This window comes from Sturnus vulgaris, chromosome 5 (assembly GCF_052056855.1).
Source record: "Sturnus vulgaris isolate bStuVul1 chromosome 5, bStuVul1.hap1, whole genome shotgun sequence".
Classification (NCBI taxonomy): domain Eukaryota; kingdom Metazoa; phylum Chordata; class Aves; order Passeriformes; family Sturnidae; genus Sturnus; species Sturnus vulgaris.
Window position 1 is genome coordinate 71,432,071 of NC_142247.1, and position 21,558 is coordinate 71,453,628.

Genomic DNA, 21,558 nt, shown 5'->3' on the forward strand with positions numbered 1-21,558 from the left:
AGAATGATGAGTTGGTTGTTACAACCAAAACTATCCAGAAAAGTGTGTTAGACTGAAACTTTTCTACAAAAAACTGGTTGAGTCATGTGTTTCCTTTTGTCTCTGTTAACCTGGGACTAATGCTTTAAGCAAAGTCTGGTTTAGCGAGAATGAGGGAGAAGGCCAAGAAGAAGCAGATCTTACAGAGTTGGGGCAAATTTCTCCTTCTGATGAGGCCCTGCTGACATAACAAAGTAGGGCCCATCCCTGGTCTCATCATTAGAAGGGGCCATAAAGCATCAGACACCCTGAGAGTGTCCCCCAATTCCACAGAGCTGCATGACACAGGGTAAACCCCTGCCAGGGGAAAAGTGGGGCAATCTCACTAGAGCCTGGAGACACAGAACCCATTGAACTCTTCATTGCACTGGCCCGCACCCCTTAAGGATCAAGACTGAGGACATAAAAATTTCAGATCTCATTGCTGGAGCCATGGGGATATCTTGTAAGAGCTGTTGGCACCCTGGCCCACTTTGTCCATGCCCATTCACAGGAGAATAACTGGTGTCTGAAGGTGATACTTGTGTGGGTGTTATGGCATCCTCAGATTGCACTTGGACCCCCAATGTCCTGCAAGGATGCTCTGGGCACTGTGACATCACTGGTGGTTGTAGAAATTTCAGTGAGAAGCAACTTGTGGTTTGTATAAGACATGACCCTGCAATCCAGCACTGCAGCAAATTACTTTTAATGTAAGCGCTTGCAAACTAAATGATGTGGCACACATTGATCTTTTACATCCATTCAATATATTTCCCCAAATCAATTTCCCATTAAGTTGCAGAAAAGCTTCAGAAGCAGAGCAGAGAATGAAGGTTTGCAAGGAGTGCCTCACAGGAATTTATCTTAGGCTGCTCTAAGCTTTCTATGTATCTGATGCCAAAGCCTGCCTGTCTGATACAACAGGTGCAGCTCTCAAGGTGCAGTTTCAAAAGCAAGCGCACAAAAGCATGTCCCAGGATCACAGAATCACTGAATTGTTGGGTTTTGGAGGGACTTCTCAAGATCTTCTAGTCCACACTCCAGGCTCAAGCAGGAGGAGCTAGAGCAGGTTGTCCAGAATCCTTGTTGGGGTTTGGGGATCTGCAGACATGGAGATGTGCAGACAAGATGTCTGGGCAGCCTGAGGTGCCCTGGTCCCACAGCCTTGCTAAGGAGGTGAGGGACAAGTCAGCTGCACACTGTCGGGGACAGCTAAGGAGGAGAGGACTCGTCCCTGAGAGCTCTCTCCTGAGATGGGCAGCAAAGCAAAGCAGCTGGAGGCTGTGCCCACGTCTTTGTGCCTTTGGGCAGAGGAGGAGGTGCCCTGAGGGACAGAGCTGGAAACACAGCAGACAAGGAAGCAGCACAGAAGCTGCACAGGACATTTGTCCCCCTCTGCTCTGCTGTGGTGAGAGCCCAGCTGCAGTGCTGCCTCCAGCTGTGGGGCCCACAGCACAAGAAGGATACAAAGCTGCTGGAGTGGAGTCCAGTGCAGGCCATGAAGGTGTTCTGATGGCTGGAGCACGTCTGCTCTGGAGAGAGGGTGAGAGAGCTGGGGATGTTGAGCCTGGAGAAGACTCCAGAGAGTCCAGTACCTCCAGGATGTCTAAGAGGGCTGGAGGGGGTCTTTGGACAAGGGTATGGAGTGACAGGACAAGAGGGAATGGTTTCACACTGATGGAGGGCAGGGATATTCTAAAGAAGGAAATTCCTGGGAGCAGGCTGTGGTACGAGCAAAAGTTACCCAGAGCTGTTTTGACTGTCCCATCCCTACAAGCGTTTAAGGCCAGGCTGGGGAGGACTTGGAACAACCTGGGGTAGTGGAAGGTGTCTCTGCCCCTGGCATGCAAGTCAAAATGAGATGATCTTGAAGGCTTTAATATCCCATCAAAACCAACCCATTCGGTGATTGAGTGACATGTGGGGAAATCTCCTGAGCCTTTTCCATTCAAGGATGTGAGGCTTATTTCTGTGTACAGGCATTCTTCAACACAGTAATCGTTTTATACCCAAAGAGCTCAGTCAGCCTATCCTTCAGCTGCCCCTGCTTGATTTTCTCCATCTTGTTCTTGTCATTCTCATCAGTGGCACCCCAAGCCCTTGTGGGATTTGCACCCACCAGGCAGCAGGCAGCTGACCAGATGTGGCTGGGTACATTAATCCTCCCATTGGTGACCTTGGTGTTCCCAGGCACAGCACCCATGATGACACAGGTTTTCTACAGCCCTTTGTCCTTACAGGCATTGTTCTAGACTCAGAGGTGCTCCACTGGCCAGTGTTGAGTCTGCTGTCCTGGGGCACTATGTTGGTGAGGGTGAAGGTTGCTGTCTTGATCTCTCTACTATTCAGATGGCCATTGGGGCACAAATGGCCAGCGTCCAAATCATTCATTTGGTCGTAGTCATCAAGCATAGACTGGCTCTCTTTGATTTGCTCTAAGATGAATTTGTACTGATTTATGAGGATCGAATCTTTTTCCATCTCTCTAAGTTTATTGTCACTTATCCGCTGGACAGGGAAAGAGAAAGAGATGTTAGAATGGAGAATGGGATTAATGCACAAAATTTCCCTGGAGCAGAGGTCTCAGATTGTCAAAATCCCATTTATGTCATCACAATGTGGGAAAATGGAAGAATCTCAGAGAAATCATAGACATGCCTCTCCTGCATCAACACAAATATTTAACAAGAATGCAGCTCAGAATGCGAGTGCTCTCATTTTGTCTTGTGACCTTTGTGATCCAGCCTGCAGCCTGTGCTGGGAGCATGGATGGATGCATGAGACAAGGAGCATTTCCCTCTTCTAGGATTGAAAAGTGACTTTTGTGAGACACCTTCCCTGACAAATCTGCTTCTCTTTCCTCCTGTCTCCAAAGCCCAAATCTGCCCAACGGGTGTCCCTGGATACCCTCACACCACGCTGAGATTCTGTGATTCTGTGTTTTTATGTGTGGTTGCTGCAGGTGTACCCCATTCCTGGAACTCTGGAACACCAGAGGTTGCCTCCTCTAACCCCATACTCAGGGAGATGTGATAGGAAATCAGTCCTGGAGTTGAGGTTGCCCTGGGAGGGCGGCAGGTTTGTTCAAGGATGAACATATTTTTTCAGTAAGCCAAAAGATCTTAATATAAATGGAATCTGTTCCAGCAGTGCTAAGAATGTGTCTGAGAGCATTTTCTGCACCAGGGAGCGTTTTCTGCAGCATCACTGAAAAGAAGTTACAAATGACCAACCTCTGAAAGGGCTCTGTAAGCTCAATAGAGTCCTGGGGAAGTTAACAAAATCAAAGATTTTTTTGGTGGCCTGGGTCGAAGATCCAGGAGGAAAATGCCAAGTTGAATAGGACTTGGAGCATGATAGTCTAGTGGCAAGTGGCCTGGCCCATGCAGGGTGTTGCACTGAGATGATCTTTAATGTTCCTTCCAGCACAAACCATTCTATGATTCTTCAAATAACGAGACAGTAGAGGCTGCAGTGGTGCAAGACCAGAATTGTTGCTCAAGTTCCTACGGGTCATAAGATGAAAAGATTATTTTTTCATAATTTTAACAGTTTTTTGTTTGTCGTTAGGGAAGCATATTTAGCCTTCTTCTGCAGTAGGGCACGTGGGTTCCTTCTCTGGCTCAGCTACCCCCAAAAGCCATTCTGCCACTCTGTCCTTTGCAATGACAGGAATTGCCTCTTTTTCTCTTCAGCAATGTGCCAGGCCTTTTCGACTGAAGTTTGTCTGAAAGACATTTGAGAGGGCTCAGCAGCATTGGAGTTCTGTCTGTCTGCTGGATCCTTCAGGACCAAGCCTGAGCCAAATGCGCTCAGGGGCCACTGCCCATGCATGGAGATCACACCCTTCTGACTGGGGTGATGCTGATGCTCCTCACCTTTCACTGCCTGAAACATCACGCCAGAAATACTTCCACAGTTGACCTGGCTCTCTTATGTCCAGTGTCTTTTCCCCCAAGGCTTTGTCCCTGGGCCATCTCATCCCCTTCTGAGTTTCTCCTCACTTCTCTCACACCCCTCACCAAACCTGTTTGACTCTTCACTGGGAGCAGTTCAGCTTTGTCAAGGGTGCAGAACAGCTCAGGGCAATGTGGGGATCAGATCCCAGCAGGACAGTTGGTCCCTGAAGTTTGGCCTCCCTTGGGTGCCTTTTCCCATCACTTGATTCCCCACCACAGCAGGACACAGTGAAGGGAATCATTTGACTTTGTCATGTAACACAAAGTAATCTGATGCTCTCATCCCATCAGGGGCTGTGTCAGTATCTGATGCCAGGAGCAAAACTCCATCCAAGCTGAGGCCCAGGATTGCAGGAGCTGTCCAGCAAAAGGGGTGAGAGTGATGTGCTCACTTTGTTCTCCTACAAAGCCAAATCTTCTCCCGGGTCTCTGTGCAGCCCAGCTGGCTCCAGGCAGGGCTCTTGCTGCTCTGCCCATGGCAACTGGAGGCAGCAGGAGCTCAAGTCCATGGTTCTCCCAGGCAGTGCCCCGTGTCTGTGCTGGCATCTGCTTCCCTGTGCTCAGGTGTGCAGAGCCCCCAGAGCTGCTGCTGGGGAAAGGGCCGGGTTTGCCCACACCACTGAAGTACCTCTGGAGCTTGTTGCTCCACACACTGATGAGGAGGGAGATGAGCTTTCAGGAGAGCACACAGAGCCATGACCGGTGCACACCAGAGCTTTGAGCAGAACCCAAGAACATTTTGGAAAGCAGTGATTCGAGAAAAGGCAGCAAAAACCGTATTGTCCTCCCCAGAGTCTGATAGGCTCTGAGCTGAGTATTTAGTGGAGCTGGAAATCCAGATCTCTTACTTTGAGGACAGCACAGTGTGGATGACAATTCTGGTACCACAGCTCGCTTCTATGTAGAAATTTTCTGTCTCTGGATGCTGCTGTATTCAACTCTGTAAATTCTCTAGGGCCCCTCCACCCACTGCTCTGCCTGTAAGTGCAAAGTTTTCTGCACCTAAGCTGCAGTTTGCACATGTAAAAGAAAGAAACTTTGGATTTAATGGGTGCCCTTAAGGATTCTGTGATATGTCTGTCAGCTGTTTGGGTACTTGTTTTAAATCTGCCTGCAGTGAAATCTGCCAGATGAACAGATAACACACAAAACACATTCTACAACATATTAATGCAGGAAATCACAACATCTTAAACATGTACATTTATTAGTCTTGCACTTTCTACACAGTGTTTTCTCTCCTTCAAAGAGGAGGAATGAGAGCTAGTTCAAACTTATGTTTACTCTGCCAATAAGAAAGAGAATTTGCCTTGACAGTAAAATTTAAGAATTTCTTCTTTTTCTTCACATTTTGTCATTCTGAAGTACTAAATCCTTTTCTATCATGTGTGTACGGAGGAGGGGATAATGACTTGAATGACACCACATCAGGAAAAAATCATCCATGAAGCTTAGAATTAATACTTAAAACTGTGTGGAAAACTGTAGTACAATGTGAGAAGTACATTTTGTAAAATGTAAGCATGGTAGGACACAGAGATGGATCCTGGAGGTCTGTGTGCTGTTTGTGCTTCTCTTTTCTTGCATAAACTTAGGCAAGCTTCTTTTCATTTTCCTGCTTCATTTCTCCTGTCAGACATCTATGTCTATCACTTGCTGATGGTAAAACACTTCAAAATCTTGAATGAGTATTATCGTGGATTCTTTAAGCTTACTCCAAATCCATTTTTTCCTCACTTATATCTTTCTAAAGACAAGAAATTGAATTTTAAAAAATTTATTTCTGTGGTATAACTGGTATTGTGCAGCTTCTAAATATCAGATTTAACTGGTACTTTCTGCTGTCTGAGCATCCAGAGAGCAGCTCCAAATCCAGAATCCTGTCGGGTACATTGTGTCAATAATCCTCTCGGGGACATGGTCTGTCAAGCAGTGTTTCCTTCTTCATGGTGATCAGCAGCCAGGAGTTTCCAACACTCCTGATGTGACAGACGTTCACAGGCTGATCTTCCACACAAATCAGGCAGAGCCTGGAGCACTGTGTGGGGGTGGCTGCCCTGAGTGATGCTGGAAACTCAGTTTGTATTCCTCAAAAACACTGCCAGGGTATCAATGTTGTCTGCAGGATCTTCGGGTGTGGGGAAAAGTGCTTGGCAGCAGCATTCCTGAACACCTCCTCACCTGACTCTCAGCAGTCCTTGGCTGATATTCCTGTGCCAAAGTGCTGTTGCCCAAAAGCATTTTGTTGCTCAACAACATTTTACCCTGATACACAAAGTGAGAAACTCAGTGCCGGAAGTGTAACAAGAAACTAATGAAGATTCACAACAGATAAGTAGTTCCTCAGAAATCTGAGGTGTAAGCTCACAATATAACCTTATAAATGTTGCCTAACAGGAAAGTTTGGCTTCTGGATGGTCCAAGGGAGCTTTGCTCAGCAGTCCTCACAAGCAGAGGCCAGAAGATTCCAGTGTCTTGATTCTCTTGTTTCCTTCTCTTTTGGGACAGCACATGGCAACATGTTCAGTCCACAGAATGGGAACTCTTGGTGTTACTGAAAAAGGACCAAGCAAGGTGCATGATCCAACCCACTTTGCAGTGAAGTGCCTTTAGGTTTCCTCACAGCTCCCTGCAAAAATAATTTTTCCATTGTGGCTAAAATCCCTGTCACACACTGGAGCCCAGAGCTGTTCCCAAAGATGGACAGACACTGAGCAAACTGCAAAATTACCCTCCCATGTCAGTGCAGCTGCACCTTCCCAGGGAGCAGAGATGCTTCCCACTGCACCGTGGGCATGGACCAGCTCTGGGCTCAGCAAAGGGCTCTATCCCTATTCCCCATTCACAGCAGGCTCAGCAGAAAACAGAGGCAATCCCAGATGACAGGTGCCTGGCAGCATGCTTGTGCAGCTGGGGCAGCCCTCTGCTCATCTCCGTGCTGGGCTGCTGTGAGAAGCACAGAATCATTTCTGTTGGAAAAGGCCTCTGAGATCATGGAGTCCAACATTTGCCTAATCACTGTAACAGCGGTGTGGGGGCTTTGCACCTCGAAATTACTGGTTTGTCTCAGTCTCGTCTGCCTTCACTCAGAGGCAGGATTAACAAAAACACGACAGAAATGGATTTTCTCATTTTTGGGCTTGGTTGTTAATTACATCTTATCAGAACGTACAGAGCGTTTGACAGCACTTCGAGCTATCTGCTAGAAGCGAGGGAAAATGGCGAAAGATGCAGCTGCCACAAGGCCTCTTAAGGCTAAACAGTCCAATAGAGAATTAACACCTATATTATTTATACTTTTCACCCAATAATTAGATTCCCATAACCCTTAGAGTGACGCTGACTGCTCAACCAGAAACTACTACCTGAAACCCATGAAGAGAAAGGTAGAAGAAAGATGAACAAATAAAGAGACAACGTCCAAAATCCTCCATATTGCCCTATAACAATTACTATCCTAAAAACACTCTCAAATTTAAAACATATCACCATGTTAAAGCATACACTTCTATTTCATTATACACTCGTGATTTTTACATCATCACTCATATTTAGAAGCCATCTCCAAAGCCTCAGATCAAAAGCAATGTTCTCCAGGAAGACAGTGCCTGAAAGCACAGAAAGCTCAAAAACCCCAGGTTTCTGGATCCAACAATTACACCCTGGTCAACTGGACTATGACACTGAGTGACACACCCAGTCTCCAGGGATTGGGATTCCACTACATCCTCAGGCACTCCATTCCAATGTTGAATCACCCTTTATATGAAGAAATTCCTCCTGATGTCTCACCAGAATCTCCCTCAGTGTAGGTTAAGGCCTTGTCCTCTCTGATTGCCTAGGAGAAATTGCTGATCCCCTTTGGGCTGGCTACACCCCATTTTCAGGCAGCTGTAGAGAGAAATGATCTCTCAGGGCATCCCCCTCTTCTGGGCTAGACAGCCCCAGCTGCCTCAGCTGCTCCTCACAGGCCTGACCCTGCAGGGCCTTCACCAGCTTCATGGCCTTTCTCTGCCCTGCCTGCAGAGGTGGCCTTGGCCACGGATCCAGCCTGTGCAGAGCCCTCTGCAGAGCCTTCCTGCCCTCCAGCAGCTGAGTCTCCCTCCAAACTTGGTATCATCATCCATGATCTTAGTGAGGCTTCACTGGGTGCCCTCACCCAGATCATCAGTAAAGAGAGCAAACGGGACTGGGCCCCACACGGATCCCTGGGGGACACCGCTTGTGGCCACACGCCAGCTGCATGTGGCACTGGTCACCAACACTCTCTGGGCCTGGACATCCAGACAGTTCCTGGCCCAGCCAAGAGAGCACCTCTCCAAGCCATGGGCTGATGGCTTTTGCAGCAGAATGCTGTGGGAGAATGTCCAGGTAGACACTTGGTTGAAGTCCAGGTAGACACTTCCACAGCCTCCCCCTCATGCTCTGGGCCAGTCAGTGATCTGCTCATCAAAGGAGATCAGGTTCACTGGGCAGGACGTGCCTTTCCTAAAGCCCTGCTGGCTGGGACTGATGCCTTGGTTATCCTGTATGAGCTGTGTGATCACACTCAGGACAAGCTGCTCCATAACCCTTCTGGGAAGCGAGGTCAGGTGGACACACCTGTAGTTGCCCAGATTCTCCTTCCACCCCTTCTTGTGCATGGGTGTCACAGTGACCAAACTCCAGGCATCTGGGACCTCCCCAGTCCCCCAGCACTGATTAGAACTGATGGAAAGCAACACTCCTCACACATGAAATAACGCAGAATCCAAGCCAATCCTTTTCTCTATTGGGCTTCCCTTGTATTTCACAAGGTTGCTTTGGATGGCAGGGCATTTCTGATTGCTGCCAGGCATAGATGTCCTGGGAAGAGCCAGGGAAGTTGATCGATGTGGCACTTAAGGTTTTGGGGTGTTGGTTATGCACAGCCTGGTTTTTGGTAGCAGTGGGCCACAAATATGGCTTCTCTGAGAATCTGCTATAAGCTTCCACCATGTCTGGCAGATCCAATCTCTGACGGCTCTGAAGTTGGACATGCTACTGGCATGGCTAGTGCTACCCTTTGTCCTGGTTTGAAAAGACTGGTCCTAGGGAAGATGAGGGCCTTCCCTCAAAATGGACCTAATCAATCCCTCCCTCTTAATTAGTGTAATTTTGGAATTAAGGGACTCTAAGGCAAAGATATGGGGATAGGAAAAACAGTTGTGCAGTATTATATCTAAGAAGACTAACAAAACAACAAAAACTATGAAATTAAGAAGAAACAGAACAGTAACCCCAGTTCCACTCCTTCTCGGCTGTAGGCACCCTTCCCTGTGCTGCAGTTATCCGTGATGGGCACGGGCAGGTCCCGCGTAGCTGCAGGAGCGCTGGGGGCGATGGCAGCAGTGTCCCAGATGGGAAAGGGATGGAGGAGAATCTTTGCTCACAGCGGTGGTTCCGGTGCTCCAACAGGATGCTTGGAGATAGCAGGCTGACTCGAGAAGGCATCCCAGCATGGCAGCAGCTTGGGGTCCAACAAGAGAAGAGGCAGCTCCCGCTGTTGGGATGGCAGGAGAGGGGGTAGCAGCAGCAATCTTCCTCCTCTGACTCCAAGAGCGAGTGAGCGAGCAACTGACTCCCAGCCTCCTTTACCTTCTTCTAATTCTCTAACCACCCCCCTTCCCTGCCTTCAGAGAGAAACTCCTAAAAAACCTGGGAGACTCTCTCTCCTCCTATCTCAAGGTCTCAAGGACCCAGCCATCAGTGGCCCTTAGCATGCCAATGGGAAAAAAATTACACAGGCAGAAAGGAAAGGAAAAAGCAACCCCCACCACCCTTAATGTATTTTCTCTCTCTCTCCTCTGCCCAGCTGTGGCACGGGAAGTGCAGTGGGTAGGTCTTGTGGTGTATGATGTGGCGTCTGATCAGTGTCAAACCACGACAGCTGGTCAAGCAGAGAGTAGCTCCAGAGCCTGAAAGCAGAGGCAGGGGGAATGGGATGAAATATGGTAAGGATGAGTGTGGTCTCAAGCCCCAGCCAGTGTGCAGAGGTGGGTGAGCGGGTCAAAGGGAGCCCCCTGAAGTACAGCAGAGGTGTCTACAAAGGAGAAGTAACTGGTGTCTAATGCTGACAGTTATGTGGGTGTTATGGAATCCTCAGATTGCACTTGGGCCCCCAATGTTCGGCAAGGATGCTCTGGGCACTGTGACATCACTGGTGCTTGAAGAAATTTCAGTGAGAAGCAACTTGTGGTTTATATAAGAAATGACCCTGCAATCCAGATGGACTGGCCTGTCTCTGGGTACACTCAGATAGTCACAGGCTGCTCTTCTGCAGCCTCACATAACATCATTCCTATGGCCAGGCAACAAATACTCTCTTACCTGATGGCCATGGCTTTGTAACAGCTTCATCCCAGTCGTCTGGGGAGGAGAAGGCTCTGGGGATACCTCAGAGCACCTGCCAGGACTTTAGGAGCCTCCAGGAGAGCTGCAGTGAGACTTTGGACAAGGATATGGACTTGTTAGATCTGCTGGATTCAGAGTTAATTTTCTTGACACTGGCAGGTATGAGGCTGTGTTTTTGGAGTTCTGCACACAGAGTTGATAAGACAGAGATATTTCTGGTTATTGCCAAGCAGAACTTTCACAGAGCCAAGGCTATTTCTGCTTTTTTACTGACGGGCTGGCCAGGAGGCTGGGGGTACTTGGGAGGTTGGGAGGAGACACAGTCAGGACAGGTGACCCTAACTGACCAGAGGGATATTCCAGACCATGTGACATCATGCTGAGAACATAAAGTGAGAGGAAAAAGGAGGGGACATTTGGAGTGATGAATTTTGTCTTCCTGGTAACTGTTAGGTTGGGATGGGGCCCTGCTCTCCTGGAGGTGGCTGAGCCCCTTTCTATCCATGGGAAACAGGCAAAGAATTCCTTGAATGTGCTTTGCTTGTGTGCACAGCTTTTGCTTCCCTGTTACACTGTCTTTATCTCCACCCACGAGTTTTCCAGCTTTTACCCTTCCAGTTCTCTCCCTCATCCTGGTGTCTGGGGAGTGAGGGAGCATGACACACCAGCCTGAGCTGCACTCACTTTGCCACTACAGCCCCGTTGCCTAGAGTGGGTCACGCTCTGGGAACAGGAGGCCTTACATGTGGCTCGAGCTATGGCTCCATGGCCTTTTGGCTGCCAGATTGCCTTCAAGGAGACCAGGAGGAGGGGGAGGTCTTTTGCAGAGGATAAAAAGGATTTATTACTTTGGGGAAATCCGTGGGGCAAAAGATAAAAATGGCAAATTTGCAACAACTTAAATATGGAGATATTCAAGGGGAAGGTGCAAATACTTAGGAAATTGGAGAAATTTTGAGGAGGGATAAAGGGTGGGGTTCACAAAGGTGTTGTCCAATGAGGGAGGTAGGGAGGAAAACTGGGTTACATGGACTAATGAAATGTTGAGTTTTAGGGGATTTCCAGAAAGGAATTCCAAGCAGGGGGCTGGTACAAACCAGGATTGACAGGTAGTTCAGAATAGATTGACAAGGTGGGTGGGAGGGTATAATTTTGGACTAAACCATTAGCTTGGACAATAACAGAACATACCATTAACAAGAATCACACTGCAACAGGAGTGGCTGTGGGAGCGTGGCTGCTGGCTGGGGAAAAACCAAGACATTAGGACAAGGTGCTACAGCTTGAACTGAACTGAATGTAGGTATAGATTGGATATTAAGAAGACATTTCGGTCTGTGGAGGTGGTGAAGCCCCAGCACAGGTTGCCCACAGAAATTGAGACCACCCCATATCTGGAAGTGTCCATGGCCATGTGGGCTGGGGTTTGGGGCAACCTGGCATAGTGGAAGTTGTCTGTGTCCATGAGAGGTCATGGAACCTAGCTGGTTGTTAAGGTCCTTTCCAACCCAAAATGTTCTGTGATTCAATGATCATTCATTCACTCAATCTAAACTGGATTCATTTCCTTCCATTTCCAAAAGTCCAGGAATAATACAATGACAAGTTGGATTTTATAAGCAGAACTATGTAGAAAACTGTGTTAGACTGAAGTTTTTTAAACAAACAGGTGAAGTCTTGTGGTTCCTTTTGTCTCTGTTGATCTGGGACTGATGATTAAATAATGTGGGGTTTAGCCAGAATGAGGGAGAAGGCCAAGAAGAAGCAGATCTGGCAGAGCTGGGGCAAATTTCTCCTTTCTGGTGAGGCCCTGCTGACATAACAAAGAAGGGCCCAACAGTGGTCAATCACATCATTAGAAGGGGCCATAAAGCATCAGACACGCCCAGAGTGTCCCCCAACTCCACAGTGCTGCATGACACAGGGTAAACCCCTCCCAGGGTAAAGTGAGGCAATCCCACATTAGTCTGCAGGCACAGAACCCGTTGAACTCTTTGCTGCACAAGTCACCACCCCAAAGGATCGAGACTGAGGAGCTCAAAGTAGCAAGTCTCATTGCTGAAGCCACAGGGGCATCTTGTAAGAGCTGTTGGCACCTTGGCCCACTTTGTCCATGCTCGTTCACAGGAGAATAACTGGTGTCTGATGCTGACATTTGTGAGGGTGTTATGGCATGCTCAGATTGCACTTGGACCCACAATGTCCTGCAAGGATGCTCTGGGCACTGTGACATCACTGGTGGTTGTAGAAATTTCAGTGAGAAGCAACTTGTGGTTTATAGAAGACATGACCCTGCAATCCAGCACTGCAGCAAATGATTTTTATTAGAAACTCTTGCATACTAAATGATGTGGCACACATTGAACTTTTAAAACCATTGAATACATTTCCACAAATCAATTTCTCATAAATCTGCAGAAAAGCTTCAGAAGCAGAGCAGAGAATGAAGGTATCCAAGGAGTACATCCCAGGAATTTAGCTTTGGCTGCTCAAAGCTTTCTATGTATCTGATGCCAAAGCCTGCCTGTCTGATACAACAGGTGCAGCTCTCAAGGTGCAGTTTCAAAAGCAAGCACACAAAAGCATGTCCCAGGATCACAGAATCACTGAATTGTTGGGTTTTGGAGGGATTTCTCAAGATCTTCTAGTCCACACTCCAGGCTCAAGCAGGATGAGCTAGAGCAGGTTGTCCAGAATCCTTGTTGGGGTTTGGGGATCTGCAGACATGGAGATGTGCAGACAAGATGTCTGGGCAGCCTGAGGTGCCCTGGTCCCACAGCCTTGCTAAGGAGGTGAGGGACAAGTCAGCTGCACACTGTCAGGGGACAGCTAAGGAGGAGAGGACTCGTCCCTGAGAGCTCTCTCCTGAGATGGGCAGCAAAGCAAAGCAGCTGGAGGCTGTGCCCACGTCTTTGTGCCTTTGGGCAGAGGAGGAGGTGCCCTGAGGGACAGAGCTGGAAACACAGCAGACAAGGAAGCAGCACAGAAGCTGCACAGGACATTTGTCCCCCTCTTCTCTGCTGTGGTGAGAGCCCAGCTGCAGTGCTGCCTCCAGCTGTGGGGCCCACAGCACGAGAAGGATACAAAGCTGCTGGAGTGGAGTCCAGTGCAGGCCATGAAGGTGCTCTGATGGCTGGAACACGTCTGCTCTGGAGAGAGGGTGAGAGAGCTGGGGATGTTGAGCCTGGAGAAGACTCCAGAGAGTCCAGTACCTCCAGGATGTCTAAGAGGGCTGGAGGGGGTCTTTGGACAAGGGTATGGAGTGACAGGACAAGAGGGAATGATTTCACACTGATGGAGGGCAGGAATATTCTAAAGAAGGAAATGCCTGGGAGCAGGCTGTGGTACGAGCAAAAGTTACTCAGAACTGTTTTAACTGCCCTGTCCCTGGAAGTGTTCAAGGCCAGGCTGGGGAGGGCTTGGAATATCCTGGGGTAGTGGAAGGCGCCCCTGCCCTTGGCACGCAAGTCAAAATGAGATGATCTTGAAGGCTTTAATATCCCATCAAAACCAACCCATTCTGTGATTCTGTGATATGTGGGGATATCTCCTGAGCCTATTCCATCAGGGATGTGAGACTTATTTCTGGCCACAACCATTCTTGAACAGAGTAACCCCTCCCCTCTTATAGAGCTGGGCCAACCTCTTCTCCAGCTCCGCCAGATCAATGATCTTTACCCTGTTCTGGTTTCTCTCATTCTTAGCGATCGCCCCCCACGCCCTAGTGGGTTTTTTGTCCTTCAGGCAGCAGGCAGCTGACCAGATGTAGCTGGGTACATTAACCCTCCCATTGGCAATATTGGTGTTCCCAGGCACAGCACCTGTGATGACATAGGTGGTATCACAGCCCTTGGTTTTTTCGGGCATTGTTACTTCCTCGTAGTCATGCCAGGTACCCTGGTTGAATACCATGTCCTGGGGCACTATGTTGGTGAGGGTGAAGGTAGCCCACTTGCTGTCCTTGCCATTTTGGTGGCCACTGGGACACAAGTGACCACGGTCCAGACCCAGGGCATCTCTGTAGTCTTGGTCAATAGCCTGACTCTGGCCAATGGTCTGTGAAGTGATTTTGTAGTCTTTTTTAATTGAATCCTCTGAAGCCATATCCTTGCGATAAGTTTGCTTGATCAGCTTGACAGGGTAAGAAGAGGAAAAGGTGTCAGTACTGAGCATGCATGGAATGAAACAGATTATCCTGCAGCAGACGTCTCTGATTTTCAAAACCCCATTTTTTGTCATCTCAATGCAGGAAAAGGAATGAATCTAAGAGAAATCATAGACATGCCCCTCCTGCCGGAACACTAAAGCATTAAAGAGAAAGCAGCTCAGAATGTGACTGCTCTCATTTTGACTTGTGACCTTTGAGATCCAGTCTGCAGCCTGTGCTGGGAGCATGGATGGATGCATGAGACAAGGAGTATTTCCCACTCCTAGGATTGAAAAGTGACATTGGTGAGACAACTTCCCTGACAAATCTGCTTCCCTTTCCTCCTGTCTCAACAGCCCAAATCTGACCAGGCCTCTCCCTCGATCACCTCATGCCACGCTGTGATGGTTTGATTTTATGTGTGGTTGCTACAGGTATACCCCAGCCCTGGAACACCAGAAGTTGGCTCCTCTGACCCCATACCCAGCCAGATGTTACAGGAAATCAGTCCTGGAGCTGAGGATTCCCTGGGAGGGCTGCAGTTTGTTCAAGGATGAACAGTTTTGCTCAGTAAACAAAAACATCTCAGTGTAAATAGAATCTGTTAAAGGAGTGCTAAGAATGTGTCTGAGAGCTCATCTGGGCAAGAGAGCATTTTTTACAGCGTCACTCAAAAGAAGTTACAAATATTCAGCCTCTGAGAGGAGCTGTAATCCCAAAGGAGTCCTGGGGAAACTTTGGCAGTGCTCCGAAATGGCCTCTGGAGAAAGTTAACAATATCAAAGAAATTCCATGTATCCTGTTTCTACAGTCTAGGAAGAGAAGGCCAGTGATGGGTTTGGAGCATGCTGGCCTGGTGGCAAGAGGCCTGGGCCATGCAGGGGGTTTGGATTGAGATGATCTTTAAGGCTTCTTCCAACACAAACCACTTGATGATTCTATTAAACGGCAGAAGGTTTTATGCCTTCCTAATGTAGAGGCTGCAGTGGTACAAGAGTAGATTAAGTGCTCATGTTCACGTGAGTAAGAAGTGCAAATTATTACTTTTTAATACCTTCAACAGGTTGTTGTTAATCTGTAGGGAAACATATTTAGCCTTTCTCTGGAACTGGACATTATAATCTTCCACATTTTCACACAAAATTCTCCCCCTACTCTGTCCATGGAAAGGTCCTGAATTTGCTCCCTTCTGTTCCTTAATCGGCCTAGCCTGTGTTCCTGGAGGTCTGAAGGACATTTGTGGGAGCTCCATAGCTTTGGAGTTCTGTCTGTCTGCTGGATCCTTCTGGATCAAGCCTGAGCCAAAGGTGCTCAGGGGTCACTGCCCATGCATGGAGATCACACCCTTCTGACTGGAGAGACACTGATGCTCCTCACTTTTCACTGCCTGAAACATCACTATAGAAATCTCTCCACAGTTAAGCTGACCCTCTTCTCTCCTGTGCCTTTTCCCCCAAATCTTTGTCCCTGGGCCATCTCACCCCTTCTGAGTTTCTCCTCACTTCTCTCACACCCCTCACCAAGCCTGTTTGACTCTTCACTGGGAGCAGATGAGCTCTGTCAGTGGTGCAGAACAGCTCAGGGCAAAATGAGGAGCAGATCCCAGCAGGACAGTTGGTCCCTCAAGTATAGACCCTCTTGGGTGCCTTTTCCCCATCACTCGGTCCCCCACCACAGCAGGGCACAAGAAGGGCATCATTTGACTTTGTAATGTAATGGAAATTAATCTGATTTGCTGTTGCTGTCAGGTCAAGGCAGAAAACTGGGCACCTCTGGAATATGATTCATCTCATCCTCCTGCTGATGTCTCAGATGAATCAGAGGAACCATGTGGTGCAGTAAAATGAGAAAATTCCCATCCAGTGTGTCCATTTGCATATTGTAGTGGGGTGGTAGGAAATAGAAGTGGTAATTTAAATGCTGCAGCTCATCTGAGTGAGTGGAGGGTGATGTGCTGTAAGAGAGACACTCACCTGGGGCTCAACAAACCATGAGTCATATCTGTCTCCAGGTCCACGCTCGTATTTGTAAGCAGAGTACACTGGAATTCTCCTGTTTCTGTCATACAGGGTTGCAAAGCGATATTTGTTTGCATAGACCTGGCAGATCCGGGCAGCGTTCGTTGGACGCAGGCCATCATTTGGGGGGGTCTGTTCATAGAAAAACTGAGGACAATGTGTAAAGGACGTCACCACCTCGCTGTGTCCCAGCCAGAGGCAGCTCACCAACACCTGCAGCAGCAGCAGCCCCAGCATCGTGGGAGGATTTCAGTGAAGGGCTCTTGCTCCCCTGCAAGGCAAATGAAGAGGGACACTCAGCTGGGAGAGAGCTGGGCATGGCCTGGAGGCTTTTTGTGCAGGGGGACAGAACTGGCAGAGGAGGGGATTATGAGAGACCAGGAAAGGAGTAATTTCTGTCCTCCTGGAGATGGAAAAATCATGAGGGAAATAAGGGGGAAATCTAAACCAGGGTTTAGGTGCCCAGAGGAGGAGGCAGCAGTGGGAGAATTCAACCTGGATGAGGAAGGGGCCAAACCCACCACGAGTGTAATCATCTCTCAGAGCAAAGTTATCTTGCAAGTGAGGCAGAGGCCTGGGACAAGGTCACCTTTTCCCACCTCCCTCCTGCTCTGAGCACCTCCCCACAGCAGACACCTGCAGCTGGGCATGGACTCTGCTCAGCCCCCTGCAATGCTGAGCTGGGCTTGAATCTCATGGGGCATTGGGCAGGGAAAGAACAGCACTGCTGCACTTCCTACATGTCTCTGGCCCCATCCAGGTTCACACAGACACAGCTCCTCCTGTCACACCCAATCCTGAACCCAAATGATGCACTTGGGGTCCTGCCTCTCAGCTGACATTGGGCAAGGGGTGTCCTGCTGCTCACCCTGCATTTCCACATTATCCAACCCCAGACTCTGAACTTGCAGACACATGGAGAGAGAAAATGAAGGAGCCAAGCAGATGGTAGCATCAAACACGAGGGATAACACCTCTGTCTTATCAGCACAATGGCTGCTGCAATGCAAGCACTGAAGGGAGGGGGCAGCTCTTCCTGTGGGTGCTTGGGATTCCTGCTGATGCCCATCTTCAGCTGTGATGATTGATTTTGCTGTACAGTCAAAGGCACCATTGCAGGAATTTCTCACACAGCCAGCTGTCCCATTTTGTCTTTCTCAGTACTGATGTGATTCTCAGCAGTCAGTAAGATCATTCCTTTATGAGAAAACTGCTGAAAATCTCCCTGGGATGCTGGCAACCAAGCAAGGGGCTTTGTGTCCTTTCAGAGGCACCACAGGTTTGGGATAGCAGGGATGCTTCCATTTGCATGGCCAGACACTCAGTGGAGTAATTTCTTATCATCAGGATTTGGAATAAGGCAGGTAGGACAGGCAGGTCAAAGGGTTCCTGGGAGAGAAAGCTGCCACAGCCTCTAAAGCACAAAGCCCACCTTTGGCTAGGAAGGGTCTGAGCTGAGGGCTGCTGAAGGCTTAACAAGCCACCTTCCACTTTTACTGTTTTCTTATTCTTCTCCCTTACACTCATCTCTCCATTTCCACTGCATTCAGGTTGTTGAGCTACACACAGCCCTGCTCTGACCCAGACATCTTCTCCTTTCCTCCTTTCAAGCCCTGCACCCAGAACGTGGTGACCCTTGAGCTGGAAATTGAGAACATGACCAACAGGCAGTGACTTCTTTGTCACACTTCTTAGTACTTTGCAGAGCATGACCCTATCTGCCCCAAATAAAGCCGAGAAGCATCTGAATAGTTCTTTAGGATTACCCACTCCTTGAGATTAAAATTTATCAAACTAACTTAAAATCGAAACTAATACACATATACAATAAATCATATACAATAAAACCTACCATGAGAAAGAGAAGCACAGGACTCTGCTTGCAGCTCACAAGTGGTTGTGAACTTTGAAATGTCTCTGCTGCAATCTCAGACTGGGTGTTTTATATGATCTCGAAGCAGTCAGTTGTTTGATTTCTAAAACAGCATTCAGAGGGAATTTTCTAGGTGTTCAGTCACCTGATTTTTTCCAGAGGTCTCTTAAAAGGTCATAGGTCGAGTTTTGGTGCTAAATAAACTCACCTCTCCTTGTTATTCAAGATTTTGATGTTATTTTTCACGTGAGCTGGCTTGAATTTCTTTCCTAAGTCATTCCTTTTGTCCTTGCCCTCCTGATTGACAGGGAATACTAAAGTGCTGCAAAATTCAATGCATGTATGAGCTCTGATTGCTCCTTAGAGATCAGCAAATCCAGCCTAGGCTTCGTCTATATCTATTTATTGCAAAGCTCAGGAAAAGCTTTGAATACTGGAGTGAATGGTGAGGAAGGAGCAGGAGCTTACCTTGAAGCAGAGTCTCAGAACAGGCAGCTGAACCGTTCCTTCAGTTTTCTCCCTGGAGAAAGGACTGTTTGAATCCTCAGGAGTGCCACTGCAATATATAGCCTGTCTTTAATTTCCCCCTGCTTATAAATAGAAAATTCACTGACAAGAGAAGTTTTCTATTTTTATTCTGGGCATTTGTTGACACCCACCCTGAAATGTGCTGACAGTTGCTAGTAATAGTTTTCTCAGAATTTCTCCCAAATTTGCTGACTTGCAGTAGGGTATATCAGGATCAGTTCAATATATGCCCAGTCTTGAATTTGCAATTTTATAAGCAGGGAATTCCACAGAAAAGAGAGGTTTTCTATTTTGAGCTAGGGAACTTTGTTAATACCCAACATGAAATGTGCTGACAGGTGTTTGTAATTGTTGCCTCAGAATTTCTGCCAAATTTGCTGACTTGCAGCATGATATATCTAAGGATCAATAAACAAGGTCTGGTGACTTCCTTGATCATTTCATCAATGCCACCAGCTGCTGCTGCTCCAGCACCTACATGTGTTTCTGTTCCCAACACAACATCTCTGGTGACATGAGATGGACTGGCCTGTCTCTGAGTACACTCAGATAGTCACAGGCTGCTCTTCTGCAGCCTCACATAACATCATTCCCATGGCCAGGCAACAAATACTCTCTTACCTGATGGCCATGGCTTTGTAACAGCTTCATCCCAGTCGTCTGGGGAGGAGAAGGCTCTGGGGATACCTCAGAGCACCTGCCAGGACTTTAGGAGCCTCCAGGAGAGCTGCAGCGAGACTTTGGACAAGGGTATGGACTTGTTAGATCTGCTGGGTTCAGAGTTAATTTTCTCGGAACTGGCAGGTATGGGGATGTTTTTGGAGTTTTGCTGCAGACAGAGTTGATAAGACAGAGATATTTTTGGTCACTGCTGAGCAGAGCTTTCACAGAACCCAGGCCATTTCTGCTATTTGTACTTCTGCTTTTTGTGCTCCTGCCAGGCTGGCCAGGAGGCTGGGGGTAATTGGGAGGTTGGGAGGGGACACAGTCAGGACAGGTGACCCTAACTGACCAGAGGGATATTCCAGACCATGTGACATCATGCTGAGTATATAAAGTGAGAGGAAGGAGTGGACATTTGGAGTGATGAGTTTTGTCTTCCCAGGTACCTGTTAGGTGGGATGGGGCCCTGCTCTCCTGGAGTTGGCTGAGCCCCTTTCTATCCATGGGAAATGGGCAAAGAATTCCTTGAATGTGCTTTGTTTGTGTGCACAGCTTTTGGTTTCCTGTTACATTGTCTTCATCTCCACCCACGAGTATTCCAGATTTTATCCTTCCAGTTCTCTCCCTGATCCCGGTGTCTGCAGAATTAGGGAGTGGCTGTGGGGGGCGTGGCTGCTGGCTGGGGTTAAACCAGGATATTAGGACAAGGTGAAACAGCTTGAAATGGACTGAATGTAGGTATAGATAAGGTATTAGGAAGGTATTTGGTACAGTGGGGGTGTTGAAGCCCCAGCACAGGTTGCCCACAGAAGCTGAGACTGCCCCATCCCTGGAAGTGTCCATGGCCCCGCTGGCTGGGGTTTGGAGCAACCTGGCATAGTGGAAGGTGTTCCTGTCCATGAGAGGACATGGAACTAGCTGGTCATTAAGGCCCTTTCCAACAAAAATATCTTCTGTGGTTCAATGATCATTCATTCACTCAAACTAAACTGGATTAATTTCCTTCCATTTCCAAAAGTCCAGGAATAATAGAAAGAGGAGTTAGTTGTTACAACCAGAAGTATCCAGAAAACTGTGTTAGACTGAAGTTTTTCTACAAAAAACTGGCTGAGTCATGTGTTTCCTTTTGTCTCTGTTAACCTGGGACTGATGCCTTAAACAATGTGGGGTTTAGCGAGAATGAGGGAGAAGGCCAAGAAGAAGCAGATCTGGCAGAGCTGGGGCAAATTTCTCCTTTCTGGTGAGGCCCAAGTGACATAACAAAGCAGGGCCCAACCCTTGTCACATCATTAGAAGGGGCCATAAAGCTTCAGAAACCCCCAGAGTATCCCCCAACTCCACAGTGCTGCATGACACAGGGTAAACCCCTCCCAGGGTAAAAGTGGGGCAATCCCAGAAGACCCTGAAGACACAGAACCTTTTGAACTCTTTGTTGCACAGGTCCCCACCCCTAAAAGATCAAGACTGAGGACATCAAAGTTGCAAGTCTCATTGCTGGAGCCGTGGGGGTACCTTGTATGAGCTGTTGGCACCTTGGCCCACTTTGCTCATGCCCATTCACAGGAGAATAACTGGTGTCTGATGCTGACACTTGTGTGGGTATTATGGTGTCCCCAGATTGCACTTGGATCCCCAATGTCCTGCAAGGATGCTCTGGGCACTGTGACATCACTGGTGGCTGTAGAAATTTCAGTGAGAAGCAACTTGTGCTTTATATAAGACATGACCCTGTGTCTTCGTTTTGATTTGCCAATTTAAATAAACTCATTTTTCTGTTGTGAGACAGAACCAGGAGAAAAAAGCAAGGCAGGCCTAAAACTTAAGAGAGTATAAAAAAAAATTATTAACTACACAAACAAAGAGGGGGGGAAAACAAATTCAGAATAAGATTTTTTCAGACCACTCCTTCCTTCTTTTTCCCAACCTTCATAACAACAAAACAAACATACAACTACTTCGGTCAGTTCCCAATTTAGT

At 47.9% G+C, this 21,558-nt stretch overlaps 1 protein-coding gene and 1 pseudogene across 1 annotated transcript; both read right to left on the minus strand.

Moving 5' to 3' along the window:
• Positions 1–1,969: 1,969 nt before the first annotated feature.
• LOC148223781 (uncharacterized) lies at positions 1,970–4,677 on the minus strand (annotated as a pseudogene).
• A 7,981-nt stretch (positions 4,678–12,658) lies between these two features.
• Positions 12,659–19,047, minus strand: LOC148223782 (endonuclease domain-containing 1 protein-like). The gene is made up of 3 exons (XM_088165978.1): positions 18,859–19,047; positions 16,473–16,788; positions 12,659–14,483 (listed from the first exon to the last, which is right to left on the minus strand). Exons 2-3 carry the CDS (start codon positions 16,752–16,754, stop codon positions 13,932–13,934), a joined length of 834 nt encoding a protein of 277 aa, XP_088022104.1. The 5' UTR covers positions 16,755–16,788; positions 18,859–19,047; the 3' UTR covers positions 12,659–13,931.
• Positions 19,048–21,558: the final 2,511 nt, after the last annotated feature.